This window comes from Natator depressus, chromosome 9 (genome assembly GCF_965152275.1).
Source record: "Natator depressus isolate rNatDep1 chromosome 9, rNatDep2.hap1, whole genome shotgun sequence".
NCBI lineage: Eukaryota > Metazoa > Chordata > Testudines > Cheloniidae > Natator > Natator depressus.
In genome coordinates, this window is record NC_134242.1 from 844460 (window position 1) to 866627 (window position 22168).

Sequence of the window (22168 nt, forward strand, 5' to 3'; positions counted from 1 at the left end):
GTGCGGGGTGTTGATCTGCTGCGTGGTCTGTGCTGGGCTGTGGCTACGTGAGGGGTGTTGATCTGCTGCGTGGTCTGTGCGGGGCCGTGGCTACGTGAGGGGTGTTGATCTGCTGCGTGGTCTGTGCGGGGCCGTGGCTACGTGAGGGGTGTTGATCTGCCGCGTGGTCTGTGCGGGGCCGTGGCTACGTGAGGGGTGTTGATCTGCCGTGTGGTCTGTGCGGGGCCGTGGCTACGTGCGGGGTGTTGATCTGCCGTGTGGTCTGTGCGGGGGCCGTGGCTACGTGAGGGGTGTTGATCTGCCGTGTGGTCTGTGCGGGGCCGTGGCTACGTGAGGGGTGTTGATCTGCTGCGTGGTCTGTGCGGGGCCGTGGCTACGTGCGGGGTGTTGATCTGCCGTGTGGTCTGTGCGGGGGCCGTGGCTACGTGAGGGGTGTTGATCTGCTGCGTGGTCTGTGCGGGGGCCGTGGCTATGTGAGGGGTGTTGATCTGCCGTGTGGTCTGTGCGGGGCCGTGGCTACGTGAGGGGTGTTGATCTGCTGCGTGGTCTGTGTGGGGCCGTGGCTACGTGCGGGGTGTTGTTCTGCTGCGTGGTCTGTGCGGGGGCCGTGGCTACGTGCGGGGTGTTGTTCTGCCGTGTGGTCTGTGCGGGGCCGTGGCTACGTGCGGGGTGTTGATCTGCCGTGTGGTCTGTGCGGGGCCGTGGCTGTGCAGGGCTGTGGAGGTGTGTGTGCGGTGCTCTGTAGCACTGTTTGCCTGGTCTGCGTTCGAGCAGAAAGGTGCAGCCCGATGAGTTGGGAAGGCAGCATGAGCAGGGGCCCAGGTGCCTTTGCCCTGATCCTGCACTGCTGACGTCATTGGACGCTTTACCCCGACTAGGCAAGTGATGGGTCAAGCCCTTCCTGCCTCGAGTAGCAAGTGGGCGGGAGGTGTGTGGCCCCCCGGCTTTCCTTGCAGACACTTACAGAACCCATGGAGGCTGGGCAGAGAGGGGAGGGGTGGGAGGGGCAGGCACACCGAGCCCCCGTGAGCTCAGGCAGTAAAGGGGGCAGAACAGCAGAAGGAGGGGAGTGATGAGGAGGGAAGGCCCCCAGCCTGGATGGGGGATTCCAGTGGGCTGCCCTTTTCCTCAGCTGTGTCCGCAACAGGCCCTGGCCCTCTGGCTGGCTTGGTGCATGGGCTACACAGACAGAGTTCAATGTGGAGTTTGCTGTCAGCATGTGCGTACTGGCCACACGTCAGGCTTTGGCTGGCCAGCTCCACATGCTAGCACGTGGATCTCCACGTGGACGTGGGCCCTCCTGGTGGGGATGGGGCTCAGGAATGGGCTGTTTCCATAGCCCCCATGGCACAAATGGCCTGGCCCGGCACAGATGTGTCTCCTGAGGCTGCCTGTGACCAAGATGGTGATTTCCTGCACTAGCCCTGGGAGACCTGACTGAATTCATTGTCAGTCTCTTTGGGGTCCGTAGTTCAAGGAACGGTTTATGAATCCCTCTGAGCTGGGGTTGTATGTAAGCGCTCCAGGGGTAGATGGGACAGAGGTGAGGCCTGGGGGATCCAGGGACGATAGTGGACAATGTGCCAGAAAGGAGTGGACTCTTGGACCAAGAAATGGTAAGTGGATTTCCCAGGGAAAGCCTAGGGAGAGGTGGATGCAAAGTCCGCACCCTCAGTGTCATGCTTTGGGGTACAGTTCAGATGCGTGAGTGGTTGTGTCACCGCTTGGCCTGTAACCCTGAGGCCCTTAAACTGCTTTGCTACTGTTGCCACATGTCTGGACTCTGTGGCCAGCAGCACTGTATGTCTGGGTGTTATGCAGCCCCGGGGCCAGCAGCTCCAGCCGCCGGCTTGTTCTTCCACAGCCACACCCTGGTCTCCACCAGTGACCCCAGCACGCTCCCAGTCCCGAATTTCCCCCCAGACCTTCTGCTCTGAAATGGCCAGCCCTATCTTGGGACGTTCAGAGGAGTAATCAGTCCATTGCTCCTTTAAAGAGACAAAAGCTGAGCAGTTTAACTGGAGTTAATAATCATGTCAAGTCAGACGCGGCACAGGGTTGGTTTAGAATAAAAGTGAAATAAGTTTATTTAATCAAAAAGAGAGGTTTGGTGTGAGTTCAGGTATCAGGGATACAGTCAGAAACGGCTACAAACAAAGACAAGTGGAAACATGCATCTACCAGGCCTAAACATAACCTAGCAAGATACAGTCTTTGTTCAAGATGGTTTCTCTCATCCCAGTCTCCTTTCCAGCTTTTTACTGGCTAGCCTGGCCAGGACCCATCCCAGATCAAATTGCTCGGTTTCTTTGTCTCCTTAAGGTGAAGGATACCATATAGGATTGCCAACTTTCTAACTGCACAAAACTGAACAGCCTAGCCCCACCCCTTCCCTGAGGCGCCCCCCGCTCACTACATTCCCCCTCCCTCGGTGGCTCGCTCTCCCCCACCCTCACTCACTTTCACTGGGCTGGACAGGGGGTTGGGGTGTGGGAGGGGGTGAGGGCTCTAACTGGGGGGTATGGGCTCTGGGGTGGGGCCAGAAATGAGGGGTTCAGGGTGCGGGAGGGGGCACCAGGCTGGGGCCCAGGGACTTGGAATGTGGGAGGGGGCTGCAGGTTGAGGCAGGGGGCTGGGGTGTGGGAGGGCATACGGGCTCTGGGTTGGGGGTGTGGGCTCTGGGCTGGGGCCGGGGATGAGGGGTTTCGGGTGCATGAGGCTGGGGGAGGTGGGGATGAGGGATTTGGAGTGCGGGAGAGAGCTGCAAGTTGAGGCAGGGGGTTGGGGTGTGGGAGGGGGTGAGGGCTATGGGCTGAGGATGAGGAGATACGGGTGTGGGAGGGAGCTCTGGGCTGGGGCAGGGGGTTGGGGTGTGGGGGTGTGAGGGCTGTGGGATGGTGGTGCAGGCTCTAGGATGGGTCCAGGGATGAGGGGTTTGGGGTGCAGGAGGGGGCTCCAGGTTTGGGGGGGCTCAGGGCTGAGGCAGGGGGTTGGGGCACGGGCTTAGCTCCGGCAGCTCCCAGTCAGCGGCGCAGCAAGGGGGCTAAGGCAGGCTTCCTGCCTGTCCTGGCACTGCGGGCTGCGCTACACCCTGGAAGCGGCCAGCAGCAGGTCCGGCTCCCAGGCAGAGGCACACATGCGGCTCTGCGCGCTGCTCTCACCTGCAGACATCGCCCCTCCCCCCCACAACTCCCATTGGCCTGTTCCCAGCCAATGGGAGTGTGGAGCCGGTGGTCAGGGTGGGGGTAACATGCGGAGCCCTGTGGCCCCCCTGCCTAGGAGCCAGACCTGCTGGCCACTTCTGGAGCACAGTATGCTGCCAGAACAGGTAGGGACTAGCCTGCCTTAGCCGGGCAGCACTGTCGACTGGACTTTTAACAGCCTGGTCGGTGGTGCTGACCGGAGCCGCCAGGGTCCCTTTTCAACCGGGTGTTCCAGACACCTGGTCACCCGAATACCATACGTACCATGGAGGGGGAATACAGGTGGAGTGCACTGACCTGTGACACTGGCTTCAGTTTCTCTGTCATCAGTGTCACTGTAACAGCTCAAGGTGTGAATTCTGGATCTCTGCCTGTCCAGCTCAGGGACCCTAGCTCCTGTCACAAGCACTGCACGGGCTGCAGGAGGTGACTGATCTCTGATACCAGAGCACCAAGGGGATTTCTGATCGAACGTACGTGCGGCTGCAGAATGATAGTGGCTGCTTGTTGTATGCACGCGGAGCCAGTCCTGAAAGCTTGGCCCACTGCATGTAAAATCACGCCCTCGGTCTGACTGCACAAGAGTTACAGCACGTGGTTTAATAACAAGTAAGTGACTATGTGTTTCGTTGTCCAATGCAGGCATTTGAGCGAGTGAGAGAGAATCTCCGAGCAGTGAAATCGTCTACGTGGAATCAGTCCTTTGCTAACATGAAGCTAATATCTAATGCTGTTGTACGGAACCAAGGGATCCTAGCCGCACACCCACTGGGCTTCTGAACAGAAATGCTGCTTTGGTTGACAATGAGCAACAGCTACAAATCAATCCTATTATATAGAGAAATATTACATGACACACAGTTGGCTTCTGTCTGTGAGAAAAGCCAACACTGTGCCACGGCGTCACTGCATGCGGGCTGCAGCGAGGGGCCGTGCATCTGTCCCACTCTCCGAGAACCCTGAGCACATGGACATAAAGGCCCCCCACTGTGGGTTGTTGGGGCAGCCTGCATGCATAGCAGCTCCCCGCCACTCCTCCATCCTGGTCAAGGAGATTAATTTGGGCCACATGGGTTCCAGCTGAGGGCAGGTTTTAACTGCCTCTTGCCTGCACTCTTCTAGCCTGCTCCAGGGGTCCCGCTGAGGCCTTTGCTGAGGGATAGAGAAGGTCACCCCAAGATGCACTGAGCCATGGCTGCTAGGTCCCCTCATTGTGTCCGTGGTTCTCTGGGTGAAGGGGAGAGGATCCTGGCTAAGTCAGTGCACACAGACTCCTGGCCATCTCCCGGTCTTCTGCCTCGTCCATCACCGAGGGTTGCTGTAGGGTGAGCCTGGGGCTGTTGTGATCTTTGGCCGAGGGTTTTACTGACCCTGGCGCAGGGGACTGTGAGCTTCTCGCTGTCTTTACATGCCACGTGAGGTGAGCTCTGGTTTGGTGTGCTGGGATCTGGCTGCGGGAGGTGCCTTCTCCAGCCAGGGCTGCGTGCAGCGTGGGCCTGCACGGGCATGCTGGCTTTGGGGGTCAGTCTTGGTGACCATCTCTCGGGGAGATGCTGCCAGCTGCCTGCAGCTCATGCAGAGATTAGATTCTGCCCGCTTGTGGGCTGGCGTCAAGGGGAGAGTCCAGGCAAGCACCCCCCGTCCCTGTGAACTCGGGGACTACCTTGGCAGGGCGAGGTCAGGTCGTGTGTGGTGGATGTGGGCCCCGGAGCTGGAAACGAAGGGGCTGGTGTTCTGGGAGGCCACGTTCTCCAGTGTCTGGTGGGCACATCCCTGCAGCTGTCAGCCTGCAGGCCTTAGGGGCACAGCCCAGTGACTCTCTGAGGCACACGTCCCTTGGGGCATGTGCACTGGGGTTTGCTCACAGAGGGCTGCATGGTATCAGCGGTGGTAACGTTGTTGAGCACTGCTAAGAGGCTGCTGCATTTCCATGATGGCTGGGCAAGCCCTGCTTCTGATGTGTGTTGAGGGCTTGGTCCTCTTTGGCTGAGGTGAGCTGCGCACCCAGCCCCAGGTGCCAGGAACAGCTGGGGCCCTGGTGATCTAATTCAGCAGAGCTGATTTAGGTCAGATACTAATTAAAATACTTCATGAATACTACCATTAGAGAGACAGGGTGGGTGAGGTACGTCTTTTACCTTCATTAGCGCTGTGTGGCTCCAGAGCTTGCCTCTCTCTCCAACAGACATTGGTCCAATAAAAGATAGTCCCTCCCCCATATCCTGGGAGTGACATGGTTACACCACCACTGCGTATCACCCTGACTGTGTGAAAACAGAAAGGGAGGTGCTGAAAGCAGGCAGCCCCCAGGGGGAGCTCAGCAAGGCTGACACTCCAGATCCAGTGAACCAAGAACACAAACCTGTTTCCTAATCAGGTCCCACACGTTGGGCTCTGTGCTCGGTGGGATGTTTCCCACTTGGACACTCATCCGCCTTTGTCTCCTCCACATTAAACAATCGAGCACGTCTCATTTGGCAGATTTAAATGCGGGCTCAGCCAGGGCTGCAGTCTCCCCCGCTCCCTAGAGGAGCCCATCGAATCCGGACCCCTGACACGCAGCACTTCCCTTTGTCTCCCGTGCAGCTGAGCTGTTTGAATGCCGTGTGATTCAGAGGCTGGTGCAGCGTGAGTTGTAGATTCCACCGGCAAAGTCATACACACACAGAGCTCGCTGGAAATGAGGCAGGCCCAGCTGCTGCGGCTAATGACACATTTGGGGGCGAGGGTGCTGTACAAAAAGGATTTTTGTGGAATGCCACAAATTATTCATCTTGCAGCAAAACCCTTGTCCGTGTGCAGGCAGCGCCCTGGAGGCTGGAGCTTGCATGGCCCAGACATGGCTTGGAAAGCAGCTGCTGCTCTAGCAGAGTGGAGCAGAACTCTGCTTTAACAATAGAGCAGCTGGCCCTGGAGCAAGGGCACACTCCCACAGTCAGGGTGTCTCCCCTGCTCCCCACTGTGTCTCCTGCACATTTCCTTGCCACATGGGGGGGACGTGGAGCAACCTGGTGGGAGGTTGCATGCCCATGGAAAGGCGTACCAGAAGCCATGCCCCATGCTATGGGAAGCAGCACAGGATACATGGGGGAAATAAATCAGTCCCACGATCCTTCCCTCGGGCCAGATTTTAGAAGGGCAGAGCCCCCAGGACGGCAAATAAGAGCAATGTCTGCAAAACAGGCTCAGCGCCTCTGAAAGATCAGCCCCAGCTCATGCGCTGAGCAGGATGGGCAGGTCTGGGTGAGAGCCACGCGGGGTGGAAGGGGGTGAGCCTAGCACTATGTGTCTCCCCAGTGCATACACACCTGGGCGCTGGGGAGCAGCCCAGGAAAGAAGCTAAGTGAAGCTGCTCTCGGGGCTTGTAGATGCAGGGTGGGCACTGGCCGGGGGGAGGGCAGGAGGCTCAGCCACTGAGAGGCCAGGCTGACATCTCAGTCCCGGCCTAGAGGAGGCCCCGTAGCACTAGTGAACGGCAGCAATCTGGAGCAGCAACTTCACTGTCACGCTGGCCCCAGGGCTGCGAAGTGCTGCTCCCGGAGGGGTCAGTGGGGACGCTGGGGGTATGGGACTGAATAGACACAGGAAGGGAATAAAGGGAAGGTGGCAGCACCAAGGAGCCCATCACAAGCAACTGACGGACGGGATCCCGACAGGGCAGCACCTGCTGTCTGGACACAGGATGTGGCCATGGGCACTGCAGTCCTGGCGTGAATGGCACTGGCATGGTTGTACGGCACCGTGCTAGGGGCAGGGGCCAGCATGGCCGGGTCGTGGGCAGACAGTGAGCCGGTGGTGGTCTCCAGGACAGCATCTTCTTGGGGCAGGCCATGGCTGACACACAGAGCAACAAGCCCGCGGAGCAGTCGTGAACAGCACAGGTGAGAACAGAGATGCCCCACGCTGAGCACACAGCACAGCGTTCATGAGCTGCAAGCAGAGGGCATCCAAAGGCAGGAGCTCCGTTGCGCACGACTGACTGATCCCAGGAATGCCTGGCCCTCGGCCAGTACGCCCAGGCCATGGTCCCAGGTATGTTCATGTTAGTGTCATGGTCACAAAGCCGGCTCTGCACGTCCCAGCGTGCAGGCAAATGGCAGATAGAGCAGTGCAGGGCAGCACTGGCCAGAGCGGAGCAAAGAGTCACCACTCGGCCTGCAGCCCAGCCAGGCTCTGGCCACCTAACGAGTGCAGCTGGCTGTAGCCGGTTGCCTGACGGGCTTCGGCCGGTTGGTTGGAGAAGTCAGCAGACCGGCTCTGAAGCAGCAGCTGGAAGAGGTTCTCTGCTTGCTTGTTGCCAGCCCTGCCTCAGACCAGGTAACCCAGTCCTGGCACGTCACTGATTTCTGCCTTCCACTCTGACCTTGGGTTCTGGCCTCTGGCTCGGTCCCTGACCCCTGCTGCAGACGCTGGTCATGGGGGCCGTGGCCTGGTCACGGAGAAGGCTGCTGCTGAAGCTTCTGGCTCTCCCAATGCCCAATGGTGCAAAGCCCTGGCAGGCACATGTGGTGTTTAGACAAGGCTCAGCATCCCAGGGGCCCAGGGCAGACCAGGCCTCCCCGGCGCAGGGGTGCAGTTACCTTCGCTGCGAGCCCATGAGGAGGCCGATGCTGTCAAGTGAGATGTCACAGTCTGGCATCACGTTGATTGCCCGAGGCTGAGCACCCACGAGCACTGTGGAGCCAGCGGGTGCTGCAGGGACCCTGCATCTCTGGCACTCAGGCTGGTTTCGTTTTGGTGCCCAGATCTAGATGTGGGGAACACGACTGCCATGTTGGCCTGGGTGTGTGGCCAGCTGGCCGAGAGCCATCGTGTGGGGGACGGTGCCACACCCCTTGTTGCACAACCCACGTGGTATCACAGGGCCGAGGCAGCACGGCGCACGCTGGAGGACTAAACGGCTCCCTAGCCAGGCACTGCAGTAGGCCAGGCCCAGCCGGGTGCGGGGGAGGAGGCGGCGTGACCTCCCTGACTGGCTTTTCTGCAGAGCACAGGGGCCATGCTGTGAGGGGGGCTGCGGCCCTGCGGCTGCTTTCTGCTGCACAGCACTGCGACATGCAGGCAACTGCAGTGGCCGAACTTGGGGTCAGCTCCCTTTGTGCGGGAAGGGCAGCGTGGTGGCTGCAGGAAGGGAGAAGGCAGAACTGGGACAGGATTAGCATGCGGGGGTGGCTGAATAGCTGGGGTGTGGAGCATGGGCGCAGAGGGCGCACCGGGCCTGGCTGAGTGCATGCATGTTTTCAATGGTGTTTATGGCCGTCCTTTGCCGATGGGAGGACGGAGATCTTTCCGCGAGCATGGCCACTGGCTCTTGCTGGTGTTGGCCAGGCTGTGGGTCAGCGTGGTGTGGCACAACGCATGGTTTGCAGGGGCTGCTTCTCCCCTGTGTGTGTGTGTGCGGGCACAGTGCATGCAGACCAGGGCATGACGGTGGGTTTCCCTCGGCTGTGGATGGGTGGCCGTCTGCCAGCCCACTGGGCTGTGCTCCCCAGTCACCGGTTGTCACTGTGCCTCAGTGGGTCACGCTGAGGTTGCCAGATTCAGGACAAACTGCTGAGAAATAGGGCAGACTCACCCGCAAGTGGTGGTTATTCTTCCATAAGCTGTAACAAAAGCAAACTTCTGTCTCACCAGGCTGGCTGACGAGAAGTCAGGCATGCAGTATCCTGAGGAATCCCAGCCCTTGTCACAACCCAGACACCAGATGTAAGGATGAGTGGTTATTGAAAATCAATTTCACCAGACGGTTCTTCTAATCTCGAGATGAGTCACATACCCAGCTCAATGTATAACGCAGATCTTACCAATAATCACGCTGTTGCCAATCCTTTTGTATCTAATATCTAAAGGTTTATTTTAGGGCTGTCAAGGGATTCAAAAAATGAATCACGATTAATCACGTGGTTTGAAAAATGACCCTACAAGAAACGGGCTGGGGTAATGCAGTGCCAGGCCTGGAAGCAGATGGAGAGCAGTAGGAACATCTCCCTCCTGCAGGTGCATTGCTGTGAAGATGCTGGTCCGTGGGGGAGGGAGTTTTAAAAAGAGCTTTAACAAGCAGTAGGGTCACCATACAAAGGGAAAATGGGACACCAGGCAGGGCCGGCCCGAGGCCGCCCCCACACGGGGCCAGCCTGAAGCCACCTTCCCCTGTGGGGCTGGCCCAGCCCAGCCTGCTCTCCCGAGCCCTCCCTCCCTTCCACTCAGGGCTGGCCTTGCCGCTCTCCCACCTGCACTGCACATTCCTCCGGGCCCCGCTAGGGGTCGCACCCCACTTCTGGGGCAAAACTGGTCATGTGTCCTGTTTGCGCTTGCCATCTGATCATCAGCTGGCAAGAGCTAATGGGACATATGCCCAGTTTTGCCAAAAAGAGTTGGGATGGGTGGGACAAGGCTTAAAAAAGATCTGTGTTGTGAACGGTGGCACTGCGGTGCTGTTGCCGTGGTACCTGCGATGGCAGTAGTTGGGAGGGTCAAGGGGATGGGGCGCGTGGCATGGGAGCCTTCGCATGGCTGCTCCGAGCCACTACCTTGCAAGCAGCCATCTCGGCGGGGCTGTCACTTGGGGGACAGGGAAGGACGGTGCAAGGGAACCATTCAACCCATGTGCATGCAAACACACACACACGGAACCAAACACTGAAGTTCTCCAAAACAAGGCAGTCTCAGCAAGCTTTTTGCAGAGGGAGGGAAAAGTGAAAAGAGGAGTTTGCTGATTTCACACATTTGACAGCCAGCGGTACAAGACTGGAAGCTGCATGCAGTTGCACTCCAAGAAATACCGCACCTTTTTCAATTATTCTGCATCATTTCTATAGCACTATAAGTGTGTCCAATGATTTACAAAGCAGAGGAGATCTCTTCGCTGCCCTGAAGTCCTTTCAATTTGAAATCTGAGCCCAGAATCCCATCTCGCCCACAGCCACACGGCCTAGGTTTATCAGACTCCACAACTATAAAATTATATCCCCCCCCGCCCCCACAAAAAAAGGAGAAATTAAATTTCACACCAGTGCTCCCTATCTTTGTGATACCATCTGAGAGCAGGGCTAATCCCTTTGATTGGCTGAAGTGAGGGGGAGGGTCAGAAAGCTGGCAGCAGATTGCATTTCTACATGTGCCTGGCACATCTCTAGGCTGAGCTGCACAGCTCTTCACTGTCATGAGTACGTGTTGCACAAAGATTGAGAACTTCATTATTCCCAAGGGAAACATCTTCAAACATGTCAAAAACAGTTGTTTTCAGTGAGATCCTAGTCCAGGGGTTGGCAAACTTTTTGGCCCGAGGGCCACATCTGGGTGGGGAAATTGCATGCAGGGCCACGAATGTAGGGCTGGGGCAGGGGGTTGGGGTGCAGGAGGGAGTGCAGGGTGTGGGAGGGGGTGCCGTGTGCAGGAAGGGGCTCAGGGCAGGGGGTTGGGGTGCAGGAGGGATGTGGCAGGGGGCTCAGGGCAGGGGGTGGGGTGCAGGAGGAGTGTGGGGTGCAGCAGGGGGCTCAGGGCAGGGGGTTGAGGTGCAGGAGGGGTGCGGCAGCGGCTCAGGGCAGGGGGTGGGGTGCAGGAGGAGTGTGGGGTGCAGCAGGGGGCTCAGGGCAGGGGGTTGAGGTGCAGGAGGGGTGCAGCAGGGACTCAGGGCAGGGGGTGGGGTGCAGGAGGAGTGTGGGGTGCAGCAGGGGGCTCAGGGCAGGGAGTTGGGGTTCAGGAGGAGTGCGTCAGGAGGCTCAGGGCAGAGGTTTGGGGTGCAGGGAGGGTGTGGATGTGGCAGGGGACTCAGGGCAGGGGGTTGGGGTGCAGGAGGGGTGTGGGGTACGGCAGGGGGCTCAGGGCAGGGGGTGGGGTGCAGAAGGGGTGCGGCAGCGGCTCAGGGCAGGGGGTGGGGTGCAGGAGGAGTGTGGGGTACAGCAGGGGGCTCAGGGCAGGGAGTTGGGGTTCAGGAGGAGTGCGTCAGGAGGCTCAGGGCAGAGGTTTGGGGTGCAGGGAGGGTGTGGATGCGGCAGGGGGCTCAGGGCAGGGGGTTGGGGTGCAGGGAGGGTGTGGATGTGGCAGCGGCTCAGGGCAGGGGGTGGGTGCAGAAGAGGTTCGGGGTGAGGGCTCCGGCCCGGCGCTGCTTGCCTGGAGCAGCTCTGGGGTGACAGCAGCACGCAGAGGGGCTAAGGCAGGCTCCCTGTCTGCCCTGGCCCCGAGCTGCTCCCAGAAGCAGCCGGCGCCATGTCCCTGTGGTCCCTGGAGGATGGCGGGGCAGAGGGCTCCACGCGCTGCCCTCGCCTCCAGGTACCTCCCCTGAAGTTCCCATTGTCCACGGTTCCCCGTTCCAGGCAAATGGGAGGTGCAGGGGCGGTGCCTGCAGGCGAGGGCAGAGCACGGAGCCCTCTGCCTCCCACCCCTTCCCTAGGGGCCGCAGGGACATGGTGCCGGCCACTTCCGGGAGCGGCGTGGGGCCTGCAGCGCCATGGGGCTGGCAATCCCGCGGGCCGGATCCAAAGCCCTGAGGGGCCAGATCCGGCCCGCGAGCCATAGTTTGCCCACCCCTGGCCTAGGACATGAGATGAGAGATGGAGACAGACGAGGTGCGCAAAGAAATGGTGATACAATGATCGGTCAGCATGACTGGCAGTGGTCTCAGCACATCATCAGCCAGTTACTCCAGCATAAATCCAGAGCAACTGCACTGGCCTTCTCTGGCGTAACTGAGATCGCAAGCTGGCCCCGATCTCCAGTCCCCAGCGGGGCTGGGAGCAGCTCCGCCAGCGAGAGCAACATTTAAAGTCACCCTTTTAAAACTGGCTGTTTGAATAGCGCTGACAGCCCCTTGCCACGCAGTCGCTCGCAGCTGCACAGTACCGCTGCGGCTGCAAGCGCTCTGCCCAGAAACACGTCTTCCCTTGTCTCCCTTCGGGGAGTGGCTGAAAGACAGAGAGTCTCTGCGGTTTTGCATCAGGTGCAGATTTAAGCCATCCGAGCTGCATGCCAAAAAAACAAGTGTGTCAGGGATCAGGGTGTGGCTTGTGCCAGCGTTAAGGAATGATGGCCCCAGCACACTTATAAAATAAGTGAGGGCAACTCGCTAGACAGCTGTTCCTCATAACCCGGGCCTCTATCAACACGGCTGAGCACTTTGCTTCTCCTTTTCAGCAAAGGTATGTTGCCAAATTAATTGATTGAAGGTGCATGTCAGTATAAAATGGGAGCTGCTTTCTTGTGCCCTGTGGTTGTCCTATTCCTTGTAGACAGGGTGCTGACACTGTATTTCAAAAATAAGGGACTGTTTTCTTAGCACCCCTGCCCCACCCCATCCCGATACTTTTTATTATTAATTCTTAGCAGGACTCACCTTCATTCTCCAGGGATATTTCTTGCTGCTTTTTGCAGCACTCAGCAACTCCCGATCTTGTCCAGAAGAGATCGTAAGTGCTGGAACGAGGGGTGCTGTGGGGGACGCCACCCTGCTGCCTTGAAGTGGTTTCAGTCATATACAGGTTTACAGTTTGGTTTAATGGCAGTATTCGTGCCCCTGCCTGCAAGCCACAAATGCTTTGGTTGGATTTATTTTTAATGTATGTTTTGGAAGTGTGCTGGGACAGCCGGGAAAGGATAAGGGCTGTCTGCCTGTCGGGGGTAGGGGGTCTAGGGTTGAAGATTTTCCTCGTATTGTTGCCAGTGAGTTGCACACCCTCTCATGCCTGGTGGAGGTGCTCAGCTTTTAAAGGGAGAAAAGAGAAATACACCAGAGCTCCTTTGGGTGCCCGCCCCGCAAGGGACGAGCGAGAGCCCCCAGGAGGGAAACACCAGGAAAGGCGGCACTAAAGGGTGGGCTGCATTCACCCGCGGAGCCCACTGCTCTGTCTCTTTCACTAGCTCTCCTGTCTGCTTGCTTCTGTCCCAGAGAGCCTCAGCCGCAGGCAGCAAACCAAAGCCCCCTCTCTGCTTACAGACCCACCCTCAGGACGGGGCCATTCATTACAGCCCCTCAAGTCATTCACTGATGCTCCCTGTGAGCAGGTGGGGGGGGGGTTTCTTCTCTAACCGCCGGTCAGCATTTTACACACAGTACTGGTGCAGCTCTCCTTGGATCAGGGCACTAGCCCAGCGTTTCTCAAATGTGGCCACCATGGCCGCGTGCGGCTACCAGGGGCTTTTCTTGTGGCCACAGCTTCCCGGGCTCAGATTGAGGTGCCAAAGTAGCAGCCCCCCTCCCTGGTGCTCCCGGATGCACTGCCTTGGTGTTTGTTGGTAGCTGGGGCCACCATCGGGGTTGAGCCCTGCCCCCCTCTGGATACACCTGGGGCACAACGGTGGAGGAGCAGGCAGCCATGAGTTCCCCACCTTCCCAGGGGCCGTGGGACTCAGGCCCTGGGGTGGTGGGGTGACAGGCTCTGGATCTGGAGCAGGGCTTCAGGCTTCAGTCCTGGGATCTAGCTGCGGGGCGGCAGGCTCCGGGTGCATGGCTTTGGGCTCTGTCCTCTGGCCATGGGGCTTTGGGCCTGGCCCCCCGCTGTCTTCCTGGCCCCAGCTGCCTCCCCCGATCCCCCATCCAGGGCTTATTTTGTCCCCAAACTTGCCAGGGCTGAGTAAGTCTGCTGTGAAAAGTGATACCTGTATGTTAGTTAATATCACTTTTCACAACAGACTTACTAGCTAGCAATAAATAAATTACGATTTGGACTTGTATATGTGCATATTTATTTGTTTTTCCTAATGCTAATTAAGTATTTTAGGAAAAAGCGTGAGAGCAGCCATCAGCAAGAGTTGGTGGCCGTACTCTGTGGCCACCAAATTATTTGTCCTAAGAACCCCAGCACTAGCCTTAAAGCCCAAGCCTGGGAGGTGCTGAATGCCCTCAGCGCCCCTGGATCTCACTGCCGGTCAGGGCTGTGCAGTGCCTACAAACCGTTGTTTCCAGGTTGCTGTTGCTCTCCTCACCAGATGCAGACGCAGGCGTGGCAGTTTGCTTCACCAGGAAGCATTGGGGATGGGCTTGGCCATGCTCGAGGTAGGCACTGGGCTATTGGCCATTTTAAGACTGCCTTCACAGCGGAGTGCTGGTGGTTTCCGTCCTTCCACTCCTTTTCCTCTGACTGTGGTTTTAACCTCATCCTGTCGCTAACGCTCTGTCATCGTGTCACCTCGTGCACGGATTTGCTCCTCCGGGAGTCCAGGCATTCTCTGTTTTATTTCTTTTTAGGTCTGGTTCCCATTTGCATCCACAAGTGACCATGCCAGGGACTTTGGCGCTGCTTTCAGTTCTGTTCAGTCTCCTCCACATCACCGAGGGACAAACGTTCAGCTGGGGGCCATGTCCGGATCCACCAGTCCAGGAGAACTTTGATGTTACCAAGGTGTGAAGAACTCTAAAATCCTGCTGGCTCAAAGCAATTAAGGCAAAGAGGGTGTGTAAAGATCAGCCAGCCTGCCAGGGTGGCTGAACAGCGGAGCAGATTTTGTGCTCCATGTGCTATGCCTCCCCTTGTGCCCACTCCACAGAGGACGTGAGTCTAACAGTGACACCCTTCGCTCTGTGACAGTGCTTTTCATCCATAGGTCTCAAAGCGATTTACAAAGGAGGTACGTACCATATCCCCATTTTACAAATGGGGAAACTGAGGCACAAAGGTGCATTGACTTGCCCATGGTCCTATAGCAGGCTAGTGGTAGAGAACCCATGTGTCCTGAATCCCAGTCCGGCGCTCTGTCCATTAGGCCACATTGGTACAGCCTCTCCTGCCTATAGAGCCTGGCTTTCTAGCTCAAGTTGTAGGGACACATGCATTTAATTCTAAAGGTTGCCAGTTTAGTCCCTTCTGTGGACCAATGTGGTTATTCTCACACAAACGTAGAAAAGTTTCTTTGAACTGAGCAGAATAAGGACAATGTTAATGAAGGAACTAGACTGCCCTGTAGCCTGTTGATCACATCCATTGAATTCCTGTGAATCTGAGGACACTAACAAGGCTTGTTCTGGGTTTTCTTTTTTCAGTATGTTGGGAAATGGTATGAAATCGAAAAGCTGCCTGCAAGCTTTGAGAAGGGAATCTGCATCCAGGCCAATTACTCACTGAAGGAAAATGGGAAGATTAAAGTGGTAAATCAAGAGCTCCTGTAAGTACCTTTTTCCAAGCTTGTATCCTTGCTGCAGCAGGATCCCAGTGAGCCTTGAGTTTTCTTGCCGCTGAGCGGAGAGAATCTCTTAAATTACACTAACTGGCTGATATTGTCTTTCTCCATATCTGCCAACGCAGCCTCATCTCACGTCCAGAGGGCACCATGCAAGGCAGAGGGGACGCTCACCTCATGGTTTCAGTAACTCAGCTGGCAGGACAAGATCTGTTGTCAGAGATAATGCATGGCCCAGCCGCTCTTCATCCCTCTCCTTGTGCTCTAGCTTGGGTGTCTGGTCTCTGTGCTGTACCCTTTGAGCACCGGCATGTCTTGTCGCACTGCAAGCCTGACCCGCGAATAGGAAATACATCAGTGCGTACAGCCACGGGTAAAAGAGCATACGCTGAGTATTACGCGCCGTCCTGCAGCCCTCGCTGGCCTGAACCTGACGTGACTTTACTAGTCTCAGGGTGACGTTCATCCCTGTGCAGAGGCAGCACGAGGCCCTTGCACTGCTTGGTGCTGGACAGGCACCTGGGCCCTGTGCTGGCCCCTTGCTCACGGGCGGATGCCACCAAAATACCAGTTAAGAGGCCACAAACCCAATCCAAGTATATTGGCCATTTCAGGGAAGCAAGTATTTGTAAGTCTGTTTTTGCAGTATTCACTTAGCTCTGGTAGTACCTGCTGTGTAATGTGTGCCAGAAATAGCTACCCACGTAAATCAATGAGCATTGTAAATAGACTGTTTGCGGTATTTTACTTGTGATTTGCAAGCCCAGAGATCTTCTGAATTTTTGCAGAGACGGGTCTGGGTGTTTTTTCTATAGTGCTGTCAGACAGTCTCAGCTTTCACAGGAGGCTGTTGTGAGTGAATGAGTGAAAGGTTCTTTGCATTCCCTGGCACGACATGGTGGCTTTGTACTACTGCACATAACAACATTTCAGCCCATTCTTTGTGCTTGGCAGATGAGCAGTGCCCGTTTGCCTTTGTGCCCATTTTCCTCTGTATCTGCTTAGCACTGTCTCCTCTCCTTCTTTGCCAAAGAAGGGCCTGACAAACAGCAGGGTAATTCATTGAGTCCATATTAAACTGCAAGAGATGGGGGAGGTTGTAATGTGACTGACGGTCTGTGTAATGATTTCACTCTGTTCAGGATCCTGAGAGCTCCAGAATAACTCGAGCTGTTCCAGGTAAAGAACACCAGCCCTCCTGTGCATACAGCCCTGAATGCAATGGCAGAGGGAGGAGGCTGCCACGAGAAGGAGCCAGGGATGTTTTTGCTGTTTGCATAGACCCATACATTCTCAGCGCTCACACACACTTCAGCCCCTTCCAATCTCTCTGCTCTTGGTGGGGCAAGTCAGCAACCATAACAGATAATACTTGTCATTTTCTACCATTTTGTATGTTCAAAGCACTGTACTGGTACTAACGAACTAATTCTCACGATGGCCCCAGGAAGCAGGTGGGCAAGTATTATAACTTTCTCCTTTTTACTGATGGGGGAAACTGAGGCAAAGAGGTACAATGACTTGCCCAAGGCCACAGAGTCAGTGGAATAGGGAATAGAGCTCAGGATCTCTTGTCTCGTAATCCCATGCTCATTTCTTCAGACCATGTGACCTCTCCCTTGCCAGCCCCCAAAAGTGGGCAGTTCTTGTTATAGGGGTTTTTGCTGCTGAGTGGAGGTGTTGGGATGATAGTTCAGAGTCTGTAATTAAACAAATCTTACTTTATTAAACTGGGACATGTAATAAGCAAGGGGAATAATATGCTTTAATCTAAGTAGGACACGGGCAATTAGACAGGTGTGAACATGTGATACGATTTCTGGAAGTTGGGCAAGTTCTGTGGGAGTCGGAGGAGGGATGTCAGCATCTCCTACCCTTTAACAGCAGAGGCCTGATCCCCACTGCCTGGCATTGTGTGTGTGGCGGTTACATCAACCTAGCTCTGCCAGTGTCTATTCACTACAGTGTTGCTCCGGCCGATGTAAGTCGCCCACTACACCAACCTAATAACGCCACCGCCGCAAGAGGTGTTGCGCTTTGGTCGATGTAGTTAGGTCAACGCAGTGTCAGCGCTTCCATCGGTCTGTTCTGGCTGTCAGCCCCAGCAGCTGAAACCAATGTAATTACTATGTTGGCTGTATGTCGACATGACTTAATTTTGTCACGTAGACTTGCCCTGATTCTCCTGTCGCTTACACTGACCTTGCGCCCCGCCTCTCCATTCAGTGGTGTGTGTTTTTTTGTTTTTTTTTTTCTCAACAGCGGTGTCAGCAGCAGTCCAGGGAAGGAGCACTCCAGCCGGCAACAGCAGCAGCTCAAGGGAGGGAGAAGGAGCTCCAGCCAGCAGGGCAGCCAGAGAAGAGGGAGGGCTCCAGCCAGCAGGGCAGCCTAAGCAGACTGACCCTCCCTCCTGTACCTATTGGGTTCCGGGAAGTGGGTGGGCGGAAGCCCGCCCACTGCTATAGGACCCCCCACCCCCACCCCAGCCTAAGGGGAGGATCCACAGGACCTGGAAACCAAATGATTCCGGGGACAACTAATGAAATAACAGGGACAGGAGTGCGGTCAAAGGGTTAAAAGAAGGGAGCCTGACGGGGACACCGAGCAGAGAACCCCGGACAGTGCCCACTGCTCCTCAAAGGCGTCAAGGGAGCCAGTGGACGCTGCCCGTTACTCCATATTCAGACCAGTGTGAGTGAGAGGAGAGCTGGTGTCCTTGTGCTGCACCTCTTTCACCCATGCAAAGTGAGCGTGAAGTGCTGTCAAATCTGAATGCTCCAGACACTTAGCTTTTTATACCCTTTTTGCACAGGTATAAGTCTCCACCCAAAGCACAGGAAAGTAGAGAATTGGTCCACAGATGGTGGAGAATCAGGCCCTGGGGGCTATTTTATTATGAGTTAACTTTATAAGGAAACCAGGACAGGGAAAGCTGAAGCATCGTGGAAAGAACAATGACAATTTCTGAATTTTAAGCAGATCTGGGCCTGCTCAGGGGTTGGGATCTCAATTTCAGAGAGAAAGGAGAAGTGAATAGGAAATGAGTCTCTTAAACATTCCCTGCACAATGTGAGCACATGCAGGGCTATGCAATAGGACGGGGTGCCAAACAAGTCACACTTCCTTCCCCAAAGGACATCTCCTTCCTATTATTATTATTATTTTAAGGTCAGGCTTGACAAAGCCCTGGCTGGGATGATTTAGTTGGGGGTTGGTCCTGCTTTGAGCAGGGGGTGGGACTAGATGACCTTCTGAGGTCCCTTCCAACCCTGATATTCTATGATTCTATGATTCTATTATTTGCATTGTGATGGATCAGGGTCCACTGTGCTAGCCACGTACAAAGGCAGAAAAAAGGGCAGTCTCTGCCCCGAGGAGTTCGCACAATCTTATCCTCATCACTGTCGTGTCTGAGAGCTTTCCAGCAGTGTAGTAAGCTACATGACAAACATCTGTCACTTGCTTGGGTTTTTTCTCTCTTCGTCTCCTACATGACAATTTGGGGATTTTTTAATTTCTTTTCTTTATATTAATAGACTGTACACACACTGTACCATGGGTTTATAGTTGCAAAACACACACTGACATTCTGCTGACACAAGCTGTTCAGTCCAGCAACACACAAAGCAGGAAAATACACCAGAGAGGCCGTTGGTTGTTCTGGGCTAAGTGGCCCCCTGCTCTGATCCAGTATGGCAATCCCGACGTTCCTATATTGCCATCTAGATTGCTCTGCATGGCATGACATCTAGAGTGTGCTGTTACTGGAAGTCGAAACATGTCATCTAAAAGTTGATTCTGTGCCTATTGGGAAGCTGCTGTTAACTGGAACACACGTTATGTGGGGTTTTACTTTGGATTTTAACCGACTATATGTAGATTACCACCTCAAGAGAGTGAGTTACTGGAAATAACTGTTTAAATGTGATTGCAAACCTGTGCCATTAATTTCCAAACCTCTTGTTCTCCCCTTAGCTCTGACGGCAGAATTAATCAAATCGAGGGGGAGGCTGTCCAGGCAGACGATGAGCTGGCCAAGCTGGGTGTCAGCTTTTACTGGTGTAAGTGTGTTTGTTTAAAGGCTCATCCTGGAAGAAGTTTAAAGACATTCCCTGCACCGGGCCAAATCCTGCTCCTAGGGTCTTGCTATTGGCTTCAGTAGCACCATGAATTCTGCCCAGAGCTGGGTCCTGATTCTGCTTGCACACTGGTATAGATCAGTGGAGTCCCATAGGTGTAAAACTAGTTCAAGTGAGAGGAAAGCAGGCCCAGTGGTAAGGCCCCCAGATGAGAAACGGTTCAGGATAAATGTTTCTGTGGCGACTAGGAAGTTGGACAATGATTTTATTTTAATTTAATTATGTGGCTTTTTTCTTTTCTTTCACTTGTTATCATGCCATCAAGGCTTCTACCATCGTTGTTACATGCCCGTTTCTCCTTGTGCACAATATTGTTTCAGAAAGTATTCCCTTTGTCCACCTTTACACTTGTTCCTCACACCTTCCTGCTGCCTTGTTAGAGGTTTGATGGCTGCTCTGATGTCTCCTGTGTGCATGGAGTGGGGAAGGAGACTATTCTTATTCACAAAAAGTAATCCAGGGAAGGGCTAGTTCTGCGCTGCCATGCACACTGGGGGAGTGAAACATGCTACCATTCTCCTTGGTACAAGGCAGTGGAGAATCAGGTCTGGATCAAGGGATGAACCCTGTAACCTGTGTTCTCACGAGTACGTCAGGCTGGACCAAGTTCCACTCCATCAGACTGATGTCAACCTGACCTAACTCGAACTCCATTTAAGTCAACAATCTAAATTTAGACCAGTCTCTTCTAACGGAGAGCAGAATTAGGCATGTCAGCCAGATCCTCAATGAATAAACGGTGCTACTGTACCCTGTGTAGAGGGGGCTCTGGCTTCCCTGGCAGCCGGGCCTGGGCGGGGGCAGCCTGCCACTGCCTCCCCAGCCAGGCTTTCTCAGGCAGCTGCTGCGCTGCATGGAGCGGTGACCCAGAATGGCTGGTGCCATGAGAAGTGTCTAGTCCCACCCCGTCCGCTCCCCGCCTGGGCCTGACTGCCAGGGGCAGAGTCTGCTGGGGGACAGGCACAGTGGGAGGACAGAGCCCCTCTCCCACCCTCCCGGCAGCCAATCGGGGGGGGGGCACTTGACCCCTCCCCCCGTGTCGCCCCCCGCGTGTCTTTGGCTGAACATCATGAAATAAAAACAGGAAAAGGGAATTACGCTATATGGCTTTAGCTGCAGGTCTGACCCAGTGACTCTAAGGGGGCAGGGGCAGGCACCAGGTGTGAGGTGTGGTGGAGTCATCTCTGGGCCTACCCACATGACCAGTACCCCCTGATGTCTGTTCTCATGTGCACCAAACTCCCCTTCATTCCAGCGTGTGGGGGGGGGGTTGGTTTTTAACTGTGGATTAGCTGTTGGCACTAGGCTGTATTACACATCCAGCATAACTAGTAATGAGTCTTTAGTTCAAAATTCTATTGGCTTTCTTGACTCTATCAGGTGTAACATGAAAGCTCTACATAATAACTTCCTGCCCTTTCATAGGTCACACAGCAAGTCAGTAGCAAAACTGGGAAAAGAACCCAGGAGTCCTGACTTACCGTACCTCCTCTAACTGCTTAACATACACCAAGGAAAATCAAATGTTGGTTAATCATATTTTCTAATGATGCCCCTGCTGTTTTTCTAGTCATGCCCTCTAGCCCTTACTGGGTACTCTCCACTGACTATGAAAACTACTCCATGGTGTATTCCTGCACTACTTTTATCTGGCTCTTCCACGTTGAATATGCCTGGATTCTGTCAAGAACTCCCCAGCTGCAGCCAGAAACTGTGGAACGCCTGAAGAACCTTCTCCGTTCCTACAAGATTGACACTGAGAAAATGAGGCCAACTGATCAAATTAATTGTCCTCCTGAGATGTAGACCCCACTGTTTAGAAGAACAAGTCCAGGATAGTTATGAACTCTGTTGCTTTCTTAGTGTTGGATAAAACCTCTTAATTTAGAATAACAAACTCTTTTGCTAATGGTAGCTTGTAAACCCTGACTGTAATGTCTACGTGTGATAGCAGCTAAATAGTATTGGTACTCTGCCTGTGTAACCTCTCTCATGTACTTTGAGAAGCCTGAGTAAATTATACCAAAACTCTTTCCATCCTTACTGTTCTTTCAGAGTTAAATAGGCTTTGAGTGCCGATTCTGAAGTTCTGTGGCGAATACAAGTTCTCAGGAATGGATGCAGGAGGATGTAGGCTGTAGCATACAAATGTCCCCTGGGGAAAACTGTTCTCATGGCATCTGGCAGGCTTGTTTCTTTGCATTTGTCTTGATGTCTGGTAGGCCTGTTATCAGCACACGGCTCAATCAGCGACATCATCACTATCGTCTCTCTAACAGCATCCTATTGACATAAGAGGGATTCTGTAGGGAGGCCAGAATTTGGGAGCCAAGATTCTCTACAGAGAGAACTTTTGTCCATTGTTTACATTGGCAGCTCTATGGTGAGAGATGTTTATTTTTACTTGAGGAATGTAATGGCTTTGCCAGCATGGGCATAAGCTTCTGTGAAGGCCACAGAACTCTTCAGTGATTTCACTGGTCTTTGGGTCAGGCCTTGTATGTCCAAATCTCAGATTGCTACATACATCCCAGAGTGTCTGCACCAGTCGCCCATACCCCTGTCTGAGAATGTGCCCTCCTATCTGTAACTATGTTGGAAGCAGTTTTGTAAGGGGAGAAGGGAGCAGCGTCTATTCTGTGTCCTAACCTAAACTGCTCTCGGCTTCTGAGATCTGTAAACAAGCAGGGAGAGAAAGAACATCTTTCCGCTGCT

At 54.9% G+C, this 22168-nt stretch overlaps 2 protein-coding genes across 2 annotated transcripts in view; both read left to right on the top strand.

Moving 5' to 3' along the window:
* LOC141993733 (very long-chain specific acyl-CoA dehydrogenase, mitochondrial-like) overlaps positions 1 to 4894 on the top strand; it is a 38466-nt gene extending 33572 nt beyond the window's left edge. The window contains exon 17 of the mRNA XM_074963315.1: positions 3846 to 4894. Coding sequence (XP_074819416.1) covers positions 3846 to 3983 — 138 coding nt within the window. The 3' untranslated portion in view covers positions 3984 to 4894. The remainder of the gene's footprint in view (positions 1 to 3845) is intronic.
* A 2285-nt stretch (positions 4895 to 7179) lies between these two features.
* Positions 7180 to 21454, top strand: APOD (apolipoprotein D). Its single transcript, XM_074963316.1, has 6 exons — positions 7180 to 7235; positions 8838 to 8909; positions 14386 to 14539; positions 15178 to 15299; positions 19290 to 19375; positions 21024 to 21454. The coding sequence occupies exons 1-6, from the start codon at positions 7195 to 7197 to the stop codon at positions 21257 to 21259; spliced, it is 711 nt and encodes a 236-aa protein (XP_074819417.1). The 5' UTR covers positions 7180 to 7194; the 3' UTR covers positions 21260 to 21454.
* Positions 21455 to 22168: the final 714 nt, after the last annotated feature.

Coding starts and splice junctions, on each gene's coding strand:
- APOD (XM_074963316.1), top strand. CDS start 7,195: ATGCCTGGCCCTCGGCCAGTACGCCCAGGCCATGGTCCCAG. Junction 14,540..15,177: donor AGAACTTTGATGTTACCAAG/GTGTGAAGAACT, acceptor TTCTTTTTTCAG/TATGTTGGGAAATGGTATGA. Junction 19,376..21,023: donor GGGTGTCAGCTTTTACTGGT/GTAAGTGTGTTT, acceptor CTGTTTTTCTAG/TCATGCCCTCTAGCCCTTAC.